This window comes from Capsella rubella, unplaced genomic scaffold (assembly GCF_000375325.1).
Source record: "Capsella rubella cultivar Monte Gargano unplaced genomic scaffold, Caprub1_0 scaffold_5, whole genome shotgun sequence".
NCBI classification, from domain to species: Eukaryota; Viridiplantae; Streptophyta; class Magnoliopsida; order Brassicales; family Brassicaceae; genus Capsella; species Capsella rubella.
Genome location: NW_006238919.1, coordinates 12093989 through 12110385, shown reverse-complemented (window position 1 = coordinate 12110385; position 16397 = coordinate 12093989). Strand labels below are relative to the sequence as shown.

At 36.6% G+C, this 16397-nt stretch overlaps 4 protein-coding genes across 5 annotated transcripts; 2 read left to right on the top strand and 2 right to left on the bottom strand.

Annotated features, from left to right (window-relative positions):
* Positions 1-22: 22 nt before the first annotated feature.
* Positions 23-3550, bottom strand: LOC17885540 (tobamovirus multiplication protein 1). 2 transcript variants are annotated; one of them, XM_023783378.1, is made up of 13 exons: positions 3302-3550; positions 2731-2809; positions 2586-2619; positions 2404-2490; positions 2266-2317; positions 1982-2165; positions 1803-1898; positions 1641-1701; positions 1420-1484; positions 1251-1325; positions 1088-1163; positions 842-1008; positions 23-457 (listed from the first exon to the last, which is right to left on the bottom strand). In XM_023783378.1, exons 1-13 carry the CDS (start codon positions 3376-3378, stop codon positions 434-436), a joined length of 1077 nt encoding a protein of 358 aa, XP_023639146.1. In that variant the 5' UTR covers positions 3379-3550; the 3' UTR covers positions 23-433. The 2 variants fall into 2 exon arrangements, with proteins under 2 accessions (XP_023639146.1, XP_006291237.2); XM_006291175.2 differs by having other exon boundaries at positions 2731-2781.
* A 1227-nt stretch (positions 3551-4777) lies between these two features.
* Positions 4778-6819, bottom strand: LOC17886062 (aspartyl protease family protein 2). Its single transcript, XM_006290810.2, has one exon. The coding sequence runs from the start codon at positions 6590-6592 to the stop codon at positions 4976-4978; it is 1617 nt and encodes a 538-aa protein (XP_006290872.1). The 5' UTR covers positions 6593-6819; the 3' UTR covers positions 4778-4975.
* A 2262-nt stretch (positions 6820-9081) lies between these two features.
* LOC17884750 (cytochrome b561 and DOMON domain-containing protein At3g59070) lies at positions 9082-11530 on the top strand. Its single transcript, XM_006290240.2, is given in 3 exon segments — positions 9082-10281; positions 11304-11387; positions 11390-11530. Coding segments are annotated over 3 exon segments (1425 nt in total).
* A 1616-nt stretch (positions 11531-13146) lies between these two features.
* Positions 13147-16020, top strand: LOC17886051 (transcription factor PIF5). The gene is made up of 6 exons (XM_006291089.2): positions 13147-13820; positions 14121-14200; positions 14290-15016; positions 15145-15210; positions 15307-15660; positions 15757-16020. The coding sequence occupies exons 2-6, from the start codon at positions 14130-14132 to the stop codon at positions 15859-15861; spliced, it is 1323 nt and encodes a 440-aa protein (XP_006291151.1). The 5' UTR covers positions 13147-13820; positions 14121-14129; the 3' UTR covers positions 15862-16020.
* Positions 16021-16397: the final 377 nt, after the last annotated feature.

The window sequence follows — 16397 nt, the reverse complement described above, 5'->3', positions numbered from 1 at the left end:
AGCACAAGGATGCGTCGTCGTTTTGAAAAGAATACTACGTATAAAAAAGCAATTTAACGACGCTGTTTCGGAAGGAAGACAAAGTTGTATCTTCTTCCCTGAGATCACATTTTATATCCACTAGTCTCTCAACACATGACATTGATGAACCTAAAACAACTAAATACTGCAATCAAAAGTTTAATATTTACATAGCTTTCAAACCTCCATTTCTATCTTATAAACAATTTTTTTCCTTTTCTTCCAAAGCCACACAGAGAGAAGAAGAAGAAGAACATGAGCCTTGTTTCCACTTTCATTCATTCTAGCACAATACACCACATTTGGGCATAAGAACCACTCCCCAATCCCCACCAGGTTTTTTCCCGGTGACTAGAGAAGAAATTTGGCGGATTTTTGCTTCAGGCCAACACTTATATAATGATTCTTTGGTTCATATAGGACTTGCCTTAGATACCTACACCATTGTGTCCCCAACCAAAAAAATGTTACGTGACCTCCTTAAACAATCGATAGTTGATAAAAGAAGAAACTCTGAAACGACCTCACAGTCACTAATGGAAATGAACACAACTATCTAACTTTAGGCTTTTCCTTTGTGTTTCAACTATGTATTCATGTTCAGACCACGGTTTTATTCAAACCTTTCTTGAATGCTCTCAACATTGTGTTTATCTTAAAAGTGAGCATTCGGTTAGAGTTTTTGTTAGCTTAAAAAAGGGTTAGTTAGCTATAAATATTGTGGTTTGCTTCGGTTTATATTCTCACCCCTAGTTCATCGCCAGTATACAGCTTACTACAAACCTCCTCTTTGTGGATGTTCATCAAGAGAATTGTGTACCTGGTTTTTTGACACAGTTGTGGAGGCCCAGTGCTGGGGAGGCTGCCTTTCAACACTTTCATAGTTGACATAAGTAATTCTTCTGGGTTCTTCTTGTCTAATCACGATGTTTTGAGGAGGTAGCTCCCTTAAAACCCATAAAACGAAAGCCAATGGTACTGTGGAACCTGTTAAAAAGCGTTCTTATTTATCAGTAATACTACATTTTAAGTCTTAAGAACCACGAATGAAAGAAAAATCTTTCACCTATGAAATAGTATATAATCAGAAGAACCAATGCTTTGATGCCGTGTAATTTGCTCGGGTTCCAATGATAGAAGAGCTGAGGTCAGTAAGTATATTTTGGTTAAGCATATAGACAAATGTTAGGTTTTTGTTAACAGATATACTTTGAGGAATAATATCTTACCGGAATGTGTGTGAGAAGAGCAATTAAAGAGCTAATGGTAAAGCAAACAACTGAGACGCCAGCTAAACCCGATACCTAAAAATGGTTAAAATGCACTTTCAGTATAAGGATTAGACTAAAATGTTCAAGATTAAAAAAACGTCATGGGACAGTAAAAATCATTAGTTACCTTCCGCATCTCCGATGAAACTTGTTCAGACCGCACCTTCCTCAGATTAAAGAGCAGACGCAGGCCTAAAAAACAAGAAAGAACATAAAAGAGTTTGTATTAATGCTGTCTCATTGTGGAAAAATCAATTAAATAAACGATCATAGCAATAAGAAAACGCTACAAGAAAAATACAAGTAGCTGAAACCAGACAAAAAAAACAAACTGAAGCAATATATTACCATAGAAGCATATTCCTCCTCCGGTAACTAGGATTATTGCAGCAAAAATATCAACATAGACCTACACGAAGAAATTTATCAGAAAACCAGAAAAAATAATAGCCAGAGTCTTCTATTTCTTGAGGAGAAGAACTTTGATGATAAAGAGGAAAAATCACATACCTGAGCCAATAATGAAGCATTGATAGGATTCTTTCCGGAAGCAATCCAGATAAGGATTGCAAATGATATCATTAAGATAAACACAAGAAGAACCGCCTAACAAAAAGATAAACATTTTTGTAAAGATCACAGATATGAATTGGCTAGTGGTTAATGCATATACCGAAAGTATCACATACCGCAACAACAAACTTCTGGCGGGTGCCAACATGAATCCCATGGAAAGAGCAACACTTTCTACGCTCACTTGAATTCGAAGAACCTGGCTTGCTCTTACTTTTTTCAAGCAACACTTGCTGAATGCTATTTTCTTCATCATCATCGTCATCCTCCTCTCCATTTCCCTGATGGCAAACATCTACCCTATAACATTAAGAAGCATCATTTTCTTATCTCAGATCGTTATTCAGACAAAACAATCAGGTACAACACAATACAGTCAGGGTAATGAGAATATACTTACCAGAAAGAAAGAAGCAGGAGGAAAGTTGCCAGAAACAGAATTTTGGGAAAGGCTGCAAGAACAATTCAAGTTATCAAGGACTAACCTATAGGGGTAACTAAACATCAACAAACCTTAACAAGGGAATGGAATTTTTACCCATAAGTAGAAAACCTAATGCGTTGGACCAATGATGCCACCTTGTGCATGTTGCTATAATCGCAGCCACAAAATAAATGAGGGAACCTGCCAATGGATAACGAGTAGCGACCTTACTCATGAGATACAACTTTCCACACAAAAATCTCTGTTCCTAAATAACGAATGGTTCGAGTATCTACCTGTGTTTGAAGAGCCAATCATAAGATGAAGCACCTGCAATTTACATTGAAAGATATGTCAGAGACGCACCATGGAATTATATGTAAAAACTAACATAGAATCTGAACCTGGATTGATAAGAAACAGAAAGATGAGAAGACTTACTTTTTGCCGCGTCCATCCAACTTGTTTATTCCGCCGGTGAAATCGAGTTAACTGAAAGCAGGAGGCAGACAAGATAAATCTTATAAGCCCAACCCAACAAAACAAAAAAAAAAGAAGAGAATAAGACCTTTTTTTTGAAGTACTTCAATGTTTAAAACTACATAGGAGCCACCACGAATCTTAATCTACACTCTTGAAAAGAAAAGATTCTACTTTCTAGTGCTAAATTATATCGGATTCAGATTCCTTGAATCAAATCTCTCATTATACACAACAAACACACTTGAGCTCCGTAAGTTATCTATACAGTTGACCTGAAACTTATTGGTCAACCACATCAACAAGAGGCACACAGCTCTAAAGAGTAAAATCAGCCAATTCACTGAATTAAAAACCAAGAAACAAAAATAACCTCAAATCTCATCGAATCTTAAAAGATGAAATTGAGCACAATGCGTCATCTGTCCGAACAGACCTAACAGGCCTTCACACAATCTAGCATTCAGAAATCAAATCGTTCTTCATTTTGTTCTAAGAAAGCAACAAAAGCGAATCCTAAGAAATCGGAAACCTGAAGGAATGCGATGAACGCAAGTGCGGCATCGATAAAAGCCAGACAGAGATTGACAGCGATGAAACTTGGGGCATAGCACTTATCCTTGGTCGACTCCAAAAACGAAGCTACGATCGTCATGACGAATCCTCTCTTCTCTCTAGATCCCTCCCCAAAGATCGAATGCCGAGATTTTAGGTTTGTGGAGAGAGGATCAAAGAACACCACCGAGACAGATGGTTGTAGGAGATGGGTTGGGGTCTGGTCTGAGAAATAAAATATAGTATTAAAAAAAAAAGTTAATTTATTTATATATCATATTTTCTGGACAGCAATATAAAAACTATTAAATTTAATTGCTACAAGTGGTACGGCACACTTGATATACTAATTAATTACTGTCCGAAATAAAGTAATTTAGTTTTTCTTGGTGTTTAAAATAATTACTACAAGATTCACATATTATAAAGTTTACATACATGTTAAATTTTAATATTTTAATATAATAGTGTCATCGGTCTTAATTAATCTTTTGCTAAAATAATTTGTTGTTCATTTTAATTATCTGACAATATTACAAAAATATTCAGTTTTCCTTTTCGAGAAAAGAGTTATCAGTGGAAACTTTTTAATTTGAAAGCTCAATGGACCCTTTGGTTGAAGGGTTTTTGTATTATATAATCTTATTTATGATTAAATACTAAATTTTAAATTTAAATATTTTCAATTTTTTATTTAATTGAAGTTAGTTAATTGTGCTTTTGTGCAGAAGAAAAAAAAAAAGACATTCCCATCTTGTCAAGGTTGTAAGTTTGTAAACAATTTTTCCCTCAATTGATTCTCTTGAGCTAATCTATAGTTATTGTTGGAAAAAAAAACATATGGGTATATATGATCATAGACTTGAAAACTTAGGCAAAAAAAAAAAAGAAATTACGTTATAAAGTAATTAATAAGTAATTTATGATCATAGACTTACTAATTATTGTTTTGCATTTTATCGAAGCAGAGGTTCTAATTTCCAAAAAAAAAAAAATTGAAGTGAGTGAAGTAAAAAAATCATGTTAAGCTTGATTTGATTCTTCTTCGTTCACTGAGTTTTCTTCTCGAGTTCTCTTCCGTCTTCACCCAATTTCAAACCATTCTTCATCTTCGCCTCAATGTAAAAGACCTGGAGACACCTCCTTCTCCGCAACTCTCCTCACCGACATTTCACAAGTAGGTACACAATCCGATCCCTTTGGTATGGTTTGTGTTCCGGAATATCCTGAAACTTCTTTCTTTTCCAGTTTCTTTATGATTTAATTTTGGAGTTCTTTCAAACTCCCATTTAGGGATTACTATCGTCCTTTGACAATGGCAGAGATTACAAATTCACCATAGTGTACTGTAAGTCTGTAACTGGTTTTGTCCAACTCTTGCCTTAGAAGATGTTAGACTATATATTTAGTTGGAGGAAATACATATAGCAAGCGAAATGTAACTCACTTTATATTCAGAAAAGAAAGTTGAATAAGTACATTAGTTTAGTATATGATCTTTGTTTGTTCTACAGCAATACATGTTTAAAAGGAATATCCTAAAGAATGAATAAATCTAAAGGGAAAAAAAAAAAAAAAAAAAGAATCTGTTCTTATTGTTGTGTACAGTTGCTTTGATGGAGTTTAAATCTGTCTAATCGACAAGAAAGGTTTATATATCAGCACACTTTGTAGGTGCATACCCGAGCCTGGACCTCTTTGTATCGTAGAGTATATGAAAGTTCTGCTGCTGGTAGTTTCCTATGATTGAGAAGGCTGATTTGGGAGTTCCAAGAATTGCCAAGCAAACCAAATCTTCAGTCAACCATATGAAAGAATTCTCCGTCGGGAAATTCCAAACCGCGCCATCTGCAAAAGCAATCCCAAGCTCTGGCAGCTGAACGTTATCGATGCCAGACACGTTGAAGCAAGGATCTAGGATTGGAAAATCTCTGTACACCGGGTACTTCCCTTTTGCTTTCTCTGCAATCTTGTTCTTGATGAATTCATATGCAGGTTCTGCAAAGTAACTTAAGGTTGTGCCCGAATCGATGATCGTCCCTCCAGCGCCATCTGATGAGATATTCCATGTTTCTTCAGGTATGTTTAGAACTTCTCCAGCGACAAGAATGGATTTTATATGTACGTAGTAAAATGTGTCTACGAGGTTTTCTTTCCCGGCAACAAAAGAAGTGAAGTTCAGATTCGGATGGCTCAACAAATCCTTGTCTTCCCCAAAAATCAGTTTGCTACTAACGTTGGTATCGCTGTTTCTATCGACTAGGCAATAAGAGAAGGAATGACCATAAAGAGACTGAAGCTGAGAGGAAAACGAAAGCGGGCCTCTTCCTAATCCAAGCAAGCCTGCAGCACCATGGAAGAGACCTCGGTTCCAATGACCACAGCCGAACATCATGTTTTCCACATTATACAACTCCGAGCTTCCTCCACTTGTTGTCAGATTAACCGTGAAAGTCTCGAGAGCAAAGTCTCCAGTGGTGTTGGAGCTATCCCCATACCAGTAGTAGTAAGGACATGATTGGTTATCCGATTTGCAGGGCGTTGGAGAGTCAGGTGATGAGACTAGGTTGCATCTTGGGTCATTGCAAGTTATGTTCTTGTAAGAAGCAGAGGCTGTTGGGTCATAAAACGCACCGTTTTGCTGGAAACAGTCGTAGCAGGGCAAGCATTGAATCCAGTTCAGATCACTCCCTGTGTCAAGAATCAAGGAGAAGTGTTTTGGTGGCGAACCAACCAAGACGTCCATGAAGTACTCGCCGGAACCAAGAGTCATACCGGACTCAAGTGTAGCCACCAACTGACCAGATTGCTTCTCTTCCACCGGAGAAGAAGCCACCGGAGAGGTAACGACTTCTTTATTCTTCTTCTGCTTCTTGACAGTGTTTTGGTTCTTCTTCTCCAAAACCCTTTTGTGAAGCGTCTGGATTCTAGTGAGATCTCGGAAATTGAGCTCGAGAACAGAATTTGATGTCTTCTTCTCTGCTTCGTGCTGCGTTGTTGTTTCTCGGCGCTTCAAATGAAACTTGACCGTCTTGTTCTCTCCGGTCCGTTCCTTTGTGGGTTGGTTCTCAGGGGAAGAGAAGCCGCAGTCGTTGCTTGTGGAAGAAGAAACAGAACCGAAGCGCATCGGATTTGGGAAGTCAATCCCAGAAAAGCCCGAGATGTTTTTTTGCTGACTGTTTCCGGCGGCGAGTCCTCTTGAGTCGCCGGAAAATGCTTTGACGAAGAAAAAAATAAGACAAAGAATGAAACTATGTCTGGACAACATTTGGAGAGATAAACTGAGAACAAAAAAAAAGATTGTGAAATCGCCGGCGACGATCAAAGTTGGAGTCGCCGGGAAAGGAAACTGAGCTGAAAAATAAAAAGAGAAAGTGACAGAAGCAGAATTTATCCTTTAAGAGAGATTTTATTAGTTTCGTTTGTAAGGTCTTTTGATTCTGAAGCTTAGAGAGAAATAGGGAGAGAGGACGAAGAAGAAGAGTAGAGAGAGAGATCTGGTGAAGTTCAGATTACTGAAAAATAAAAATATTAATTGATATTTGTTGACTAAAGTCATCTTCTTCTTCACGCGTTTTCATATCTTCATTCCTTTTTACCGTTTCTTCTGTATTCTGTTATCATCGTATTTTTTTAAGTATATTTAAAAAGAGTGATGACAAAAAAAAAAAAAAAAAAAAGAGTATATAAAAGAGTACAAGAACATAAAGAGTTTGGTTAGCTGTAATTTAGATTGAATAAACAATAACAAAGGGAACACTAAAAAGGGAAATTATACTGAATAAACAATAACAAAGTGAACAACATTGTGACAATTTGATTAATGTAAATTTTGGTAATGTCAAAAAACCGAAAAATAAACATCTCTCGCGATTGAACGTATTAGTACTACAAAATGGTATTCAACATGAAATTCAGAATACCTTTGAATAAATTATATTCAGTTTTTGAGACTATTATGTAACTTTGAATTGTTGTGTCATCAAATGGTATGGTCAATAAGATTATTATACATACAAATGTAGTTGGTGTACCATTTGTAAGCAAACGTTATCAATTTGCCATAAATGTTTATCTATTTTTTTTGTCAACATTTAAAATCTCCAATAAACAAACAAAATTTAATCGAACGTAGTAAAAATGTGTGGAAAATATTTTTTCTTTAAAAAAATGTGACCACTATAATTTGTTATCATCAGTTAAATTTGATAACAATAAAAGAATTTGATTAAGAGACTATATTGATACTAAGACAAGACACCATTCAATAGTATATTTAATCAACTATTAAGACCAAATCAAATGGCTAACACTTAAGTGTCAATCAACCGATAAAGAAATGTGAGCAAAATAGCAGTTTGACCGCCAAACCAAACAATGAGAGCTTTAAAAGAAAAAGAAAAAAAAAAAAGTCATTTACCAATAATACTAATAAAAACCTATCGATCACCTTTTAAAGACGCATGCCAAAATAGCATAGCGACGAGACGACTCGTCACAATATATATAATACTTAGAAGATTCAACGAACGCATTTTTTTAATTGAAAATTTAAATAATTCCCACCATGCTTAAGTGTGTATTATTAACTAATTACTACAATAAAGCTGCTGAGTCGTTAATGTTGACCGGTTATAAACCATCCATACTTATTCAATTTGCCATCAATTTAGTAGTAATAAAGAAGAGATTTTTGTTATGTATTTGGCGATAAGGGAACGTCGGGTCCTTACGTTTTCTCTTAAAACTGTTTGACTACGACCTTACCAAATAAAATGTTTAGATTTATTTATAATTAGTGATTGTAACCTATATCTGAATGTATGAATCTTTTTAACATTAAAATCAACATCCTCTTAAAAACATACAAATGCTTGTTTTGTTGTCATCCCGAAAGCGTACAAAATTAGAAGTTGACCGGGGAAGAAAGGTTCAAAATACTTTTTCATGGCGACAGTACTATTCCAAGTAAACACAAAACAATAACAAAATGATTTGATTTTGACTTCCTTGTTGCGCAACGTGTTTCTAACCAATTTGTAGAGTTGAGCCAAAAACACTTTTGTACGTACTTGTATTTGTTGTAGTTCGGACCAAACACTTTGACTTTCGGTACGCATTAACAAGTCATATATACATTAACCGTGATTCAGTAAACTTGAATTTTGAATATTACAAATTAATTGAATAGGTAAATTTGATTTGGAGAGATTATAGTTTTTTCTTCTAACATAGAATATTATCTTTATCGTAGAGAAAAAAATATTTTTATATGTTAGAAAATCTCAGTTTTTTTTCAAGATATTTTTTAATCAATTATTTTAGAAAATACAAATGATGCGAGAAAACAAAATTAAAATACGAATAGTATTCCAAATAGTGTAGTTCATTAGATATTTTGAAAATTTCCTTTGATAATTTCTACTAAAAAAACTTTGAAAATATCAAAGAAAAGGTAAAAACAAAAGAGGAGGGTCTCCAATTCCAATTTTGAAAGAGATCGTATTAAATAAAGTAAAGATGTGAAATAAAGATATGGATGGATAATTCATAACAAACCAAGAAATAAAAAAAAAGGAAACAAGCTCATAAAAATATGGAAACATAGTCCTCCTTACAACAATAGAATTAGGAAGTGAATGTAACTCGCTATGTATAAATATTGCGGAAATACTCAGAGCTTGTAGCACTCAGAAATTCATAATCTCTCAGATTAAAAAAACCACAACCTTAACCATTATCATCATCATCATCATTATGTCTTTGATTTCAAGAGCCGCATTAGTCGTTTTGTGTTGCATGTTCATGTTGTTGATTCCATCTCTTACTACGGCAGCAACGGATCAAGGACTTCATGCAAGATGTGAATCTCACAGCTTCAGAAACGGAAAAATCTTCAGCTCTTGCACGGATCTTCCGGTGTTAGACTCGTTTCTACACTTCAGCTATGTTCGAGAAACCGGAGCTCTTGATGTTGCTTATCGTCACGCCAATCTAGAGTCATCTAGTTGGATCGCTTGGGCCATAAACCCGACCAAAAAAGGCATGTTAGGTGCTCAAGCTCTTGTGGCGTACCGTAACTCTACTTCTGGTTTTATGCGTGCGTATACTTCCTCCATTAGTGACTACTCTACTATGCTTCAAGAATCTCCTCTTAGCTTCCGCGTGACGCATGTATCTTCTGAATATATCGATGGAGAGATGACTATATATGCAACTTTATTCTTGCCTCTTAATACAACCGTTGTGAATCACTTATGGCAAGACGGCCCCTTGAAGGAAGGAGACAGACTTGGAATGCACGCAATGAGTGGAGATCATCTCAGAGCTATGGCTTCTTTGGATTTGCTTTCCGGACAAGTCACAGCGACAAAATCAGTTGAGGGAAACATGTTGTTGGTAAAGCAAATCCATGGAATTGTAAACACAGTGAGTTGGGGAATTCTCATGCCAATCGGAGTTTTGGCTGCAAGATACATGAAGACTTACGAAGTATTAGATCCCACATGGTTCTACATACACGTAGTTTGCCAAAGCACCGGTTATTTTGCTGGTTTAATTGGAGGATTAGGAACGGCAATCTACATGGCGAAACATACTGGGATGAGGACTACCATGCATACCGTCATAGGGTTGCTTCTATTTGTTTTAGGGTTCTTACAGATACTTGCGCTCCAAGCTAGACCAGACAAGGATCATAGGTACAGAAAATATTGGAACTGGTATCATCACACTGTGGGATACATAGTAATTGTGCTAAGCGTCTACAACATTTACAAAGGCTTGTCTATTTTACAACCTGGAAGCGGCTGGAAGATCGCCTATACGACTATCCTTTGTGCAATTGCAGCACTTGCGATTGTAATGGAGATTTTGCAGTTCGAAAAGAGATGGGGTAGCTTGTTTCGCAAGAAAACTAAAGATCTAGAAGCCGATCCAACTACTTCAGTTGGTGTGGTATAGTTTTTACTTTCTTTTTAGGATGCATTAAGTTTCTCTTTAGTTATTCGTCTACCTCTTCTGTACAATTCTAAGATTGTTAGTCATTCTTCGGTTTTACTTTTACTTGTAGAAGATTAATTACTTTGATTAATAAAAGTTCTTCTATTCATTTATATAACTCAACAAAATTTTGTATATTTTGCTTTTCAACTTTTAATTTCCTTTAGCCTCTTAACTGTTTGATTGGAGTTAGTAATGGAATAAGTTTGTGAGCTGGTAACTTTCAAAGCCATATGTAGATACACAAAAGTTTAAAGCATATATGAGAAAAAAGATTGGGAAGTTGAAGGAGAAAAGTTTAATAAACGTCACAAGATCCTGATTAAAATCTTGGGATGTGGATTCTTTAGACCTTAGGCTCTGGACCAACGCTGTCTGGTTAAAATATGCAGTCACAATACATGCATTCAATTTCTTTTGATCTCACATCAGGACAGGTGAATGTCCCTGACTCTTTGTTGTCTTTGCTACTCACAACCTAAACTTGCATTTTGCTGATTGGCAGGTCCCTTATTTTATGAGTAATGACTAAAACACCTTGATCATATTATTGTTGCTTACATCTCCCGTAAGAGTTGCCAAGGATTGATATTTCGATGGTTCATCCATGCCTAGCTTAGAGCTTTAAGTTATTGCCCTTTTTTCAGCTTCTACATAGATTTTGAAAAGTATCAATCAATTGGGCATCTTTAGCTAAAGGTTCAAAGGCAATGTAATCTAACCAATGGTCCTTAAAACATAGCATTTGATCTTTGCGAATCTTTTAACTTTGGTACTTTCCAAACAAACACAAAACAAAGGAAATTCTTGAATGTATTTCCTTAGCAGGAGATAATTAAAAACTGAGGATAAATATTTTGAAACCTTTTTGCTCGACGAACATTTGAAAATTCTTCTCCACAAAAAGTTAAATTTTGAAAAATTATGTCTGGACCTTCAGAACTGTAATAATCATCACAAGGTCGGCGGCGGGGCAGATCGGAGAGAAGGATAAGGCGGTGGAAAAAGCGAGCGGCGGATATGAAATTCAGATTGAAAACTATAAAATAACGAAGAACATCATATATTCCCCTCAGGTTGATTTGTTTCTTATCCACATACTTCTCCGCCGCTTCGAGCCTTCCAATCCACTATACCCTCCGCCGCAGAATCGCCTTCCTGCACCGCCGCCTTAACGTTTCAGAACGGTCTGTATCTTATATAGTTAGGGTTTTGTTTTTGCTCGGCCCTTTTTGAATAGATTGGGCTGCGCGAATAGGCCCAATAAAACATATGGAGAGACCACGATACAAATACTATTATGAATTATTATAATTTGGGCCTTCTCTGACAAATACCATGGCATTTTCCCCCGAGGCTTTATTTAAATTAATGTAATGTTATAAATATCAAAATATCACATAATGTATAAATCATAAATATTTTAACATATGGTTCCTTGTTATATTGACGAAATAAATAGTTTGTTCTGTATTTTTACGTCAAATCAAATTGTTGGCGTCTTATTTCCCCGAAATCTAATGTCTCAATAATAATAATAGCTTTCATTCATTCATAGTTTTATAGTTAGGAGATGGAATTAATAATCCAAACGCGGCGAAGACTTATGCCGACATGAGTTATTGACCAAAGACAATATAACTCCGAATACAACGACACAATTTGCAAAACTGTAATTAGACAAAAACAATAGGTAGTGTAAACGTGTTCATCTTTGCTTGATTCGGATAACTACGTTTTATATACATCGTCCACGACGAAAAGTTCTGTCTATCAGTGTTAGTTCATCCAACTCGCAACTTGCATTCGAAATAAAGGTTTAAGTCTACCAAGTGTTCTTATTCAGCAATTTCCACTAAACAAATCATATTTTAAATATATCATATGTTTGCAAAAGATACTGTACTGCTACTACATATATATATGGCTGGAAACAAAACTTATATAGTTACTTGGTTTATGGCTTTCGGTAGCTTTGAATGGACGCTATATAACGAACTCGTCTCTTTCGTGGGAAAAAGAAAAAAAAAAAGAAAAGCAAATGAGGGACATAAACTTTTAAGGAAAATGTCTTCTTTCGGTGGTGGATGCTTTGTTCACAATGCGCCCACTATACATGTCTCTACCTACTACTTGTAAGTTGCAACTGCAAACCATTTTCAAGTATTTATCAATAATACGTTGTTGTTCATCCTTTGAGATCGGTAGGGTTTACGCACGTTAAACGATAAGATTGATGTGATAAGTGTTTAAAACTGCTGTAATAATAATAAAAAAATGTGATAAGGATTCGGAAATTCATGTAATTAAGCATCATTTTTGGTGGACCATTGTCTGTGGTCCAATGTCCATGACAACGAGTCACGTTGGTCCGTGGATTAGCATTACGACATATGGTATTGCGATTGCATATTCACGTTTAAAACTGAGATTACTATCCAAATTTTTGTGATTGTAGTTTGTTTTAGTGTTCTCTAGTGTAACCATTACAAATTCCAAACTCATAAAGTCGACTAAAGAATCGTATTTGTAAACGCAATCATTTGCGATCGTAGCTAGTAGCTATACAAGTCAACATGTGAAATAAATGGGATCTGGAAATATGAAGGGGGTAGGGGGAAAAATGATGATTCCTCGAGATAATTTTTCCGGAAGGTTTTTGAATGAGACTCACTGGCAACGAATTCAGATATAAGTACTATATAAACTCTTTCTGAATATGTATTCATATACATACAAGTATACAGTAGATGCATGATAAACTCATAAAAGCATCGTAGAAGACAGAGATACTATACGATTTGAAAGAAACATATGAGAGGAGGAGAGGAGGAGAGGAGGAGAGGGCGTGTGTGATATGACAAAAAACACCCTTAATGATTGGTCAAGAAGACTCTTCCCCCTTCAAAGAAGAGAGTGCTGCAGATAAGGTACAGATCAGAAACCACCTCTAGAAATCGAGCAATAGATCTCTCTTCTCTCTCACTCTCTCTCTCTCTCTCTCTCTCTCTCTATCACACCCTTCATCACAAGACAAGATGGTGGGTCCAAAACTAACTCTTCAACTAGTTGTCTGACAATTCGACACGTGTCGTTCATCCTGATCTTGTTTCAGTACTATTGCCCCCACCGAATCATTATCTCCTCTCGCTCCTCCTCCTCCTCCTCTGTCTGTGTGTTAATCTCCCTCTCTAGGCTCTTGTCGCTTTCTGTCTGAACCTGGCAAGAACCTTTAGCCTCTCTCTCTCTCTCTCTCTCTCTTTGTGTTCTCTGTTCTGTTTCAACTTTCTTCTCTCAGTTTCTGTACAATTTCCTCTTTATCTATAGAGAGAAAAATCAAAACACTCTTCTTGTGTAAGGAGAGAGAGAGAGAAAATATTTTTTCTTCTTCTTTCCCCTTTCTTTTTCCTCTCCCTAGCTGCTAGAGCTCTCGGTTTTGTTACGTGTGAAGAAGCTGCTAATATCTTCTTTTCATTCAGAGGCTTCTAAATCTGGTAATTGCTTTTGGGTCTTTTCGTTTGAAGAGTTTACTATATATAGAATAGTTGCCTTATTAAATCATTCCCCTCCTTGATTGCTGGAGAGTGGTTTGGTTGTTTGGCTTAATTATTTTTCTAATGATTATTAAACTGTTGGGATTTCTTTCCATATGTGTTGTTGATTGCTTTCAGTCATCCTTTTTTCTTTTGATCCTGTTAATCATTATAGTACTAATTATATTATATCAAATCATTTCTTTATTCACTTAACAAACAAAAAAAGTAATATATTCTTATTTGGGGTGTCTTTTACAGATCTCTAACATGGAACAAGTGTTTGCTGATTGGAACTTTGAAGATAATTTTCACATGTCCACTAATAAAAGATCAATCAGGTATAATATAAAATATTCCCAAGTCTTATAATGACCAATTTCACTTCTTAATCATAATCACTTAAGTTTGTGTTTGTTCTTTGGGATAGACCAGAAGATGAACTAGTGGAACTATTGTGGCGAGATGGTCAAGTGGTTTTGCAAAGCCAAGCTCGTAGAGAACCATCAGTCCAAGTCCAAAACCACAAACAAGCCCTAAGAAAACCTCACAACATTTTTCTTGACAACCAAGAAACAGTACAAAAGCCTAACAACGCTCTTCTCGATGATCAAGAAACCGTCTCCTGGATCCAATACCCTCCCGATGACGTCGTTGATCCCTTCGAATCTGAGTTCTCCTCTCATCTCTTCTCTTCGATCAATCACCTCGACGGTCCAGAGAAGCCACGGTCGATCGAAGAGACCGTTAAGAGCGAGGCTCAAGCCATGGCTCCTCCTAAGTTTAGGTCCTCCGTTATAACCGTCGGGCCTAGCCATTGCGGGAGCAACCAGTCCACGAATGATCATCAGGTGAACACACTTCCGGTATCTATGACTGATAGAAGCAAGAACGTCGAAGAAAGACTTGATACTTCGTCAGGCGGCTCGTCCGGTTGCAGCTACGGAAGGAACAACAAAGAAACCGTTAGTGGAAGAAGCGTAACCATTGACCGTAAAAGAAAACATGTAATGGACGCGGATCAGGAATCTGTGTCTCAATCAGATGTTCGTTTGACCTCAACTGATGATCATCAAGTCACAGGAAACAAATCGAGCCAACGGTCTGGATCTACACGAAGAAGCCGTGCAGCCGAAGTTCATAATCTCTCAGAAAGGGTATGTATATGTACATTGATCAACATATTGTCGTAGTTTTATATTTTCATATCATGTTATTGTGTATTTTAGGCACCAGTTCTGTTTTTAAAAATTCTGCTATATTCTGTGATCTTCCTTTATTATAGAGGAGGAGAGATCGAATAAACGAAAGAATGAAAGCTCTTCAAGAACTCATACCTCATTGCAGTAAAGTAAGTTGACAAAAAAAAAAAAAAAAAAAAAGACTCACAGATATAATGGTAATGATGGAGCTTATATATTGATTAATGGTGTGTGTGTATGTGTAGACAGATAAAGCTTCGATATTGGATGAAGCAATTGACTACTTGAAATCACTTCAAATGCAACTTCAAGTGATGTGGATGGGAAGTGGAATGGCGGCGGCGGCGGCAGCAGCAGCAACGACTCCGATGATGTTCCCGGGCGTACAACCATCTCCGTATATGAATCAGATGGCTATGCAGAGTCAGATGCAAATGCCTCAATTCCCGGTTATGAACCGGTCAGCTCCGCAGAACCATCCCGGTTTAGTGTGTCAAAACCCGGTTCAATTACAGCTCCAAGCACAGAACCAAATGTTATCGGATCAGCTAGCTAGGTACATGGGCGGGTTCCCCCAGATGCCGTCGGCGGCGAATCAGGTCAGCTGCAATTAGCAAACGGCACCGTTTTGGAGAGAGCGAGAAATATTTAATTTAATTAATATCTGACGTGTCATGTTTAAAAATTAAATGCAGGCAGTGCAACAGCCAACAACGGACATGATGAAATTTGGGTCTCCGGCGGGACCGCAAAGTCAACTGTCGGCACCGGCTACCACCGACAGTCTTCGTATGGGGTAAATAGGCTGACGTGGCGTATAGTATTATTTTCTCCGATATTTATAATTTTATTTTTTGGTCGGGATGAAAGCTTAAAACAAATGTATTATATAGAACTTAATAAGGTTAGTGTCAATACTTTTATACTTCTAAATTTATTTGATTGAGGACAGGCATACATATATTTTTTGCAATCAACATACATATTTAACTGATCATGACGTAATTAATCAGATTAAATATGTTTTTGAAGAGCTTCAAAAAGTAAAGTAAACACAGAGTAAAAGGCTTATGTGGGCCTGAATTGACATTCCGATGGGCTTTTTTTATTGTCTGGGCACATTTAGTCCTAATGTTTTAATGCTCATCAAACGTATACGCGAAAATCTTTTAGAGAAAAACGGAAAACGCTAACGTGGTTTATTAAATTACGATTCGTTCGTAACGGAACGAGTCCCACACACCTACCACTACGACTCCATTAGGACGGTGTAAACAAATTACCGATTATGTCCTTTAGTAATGACACGTGGCTTATAGGAAGGGCGAGTTCTTGT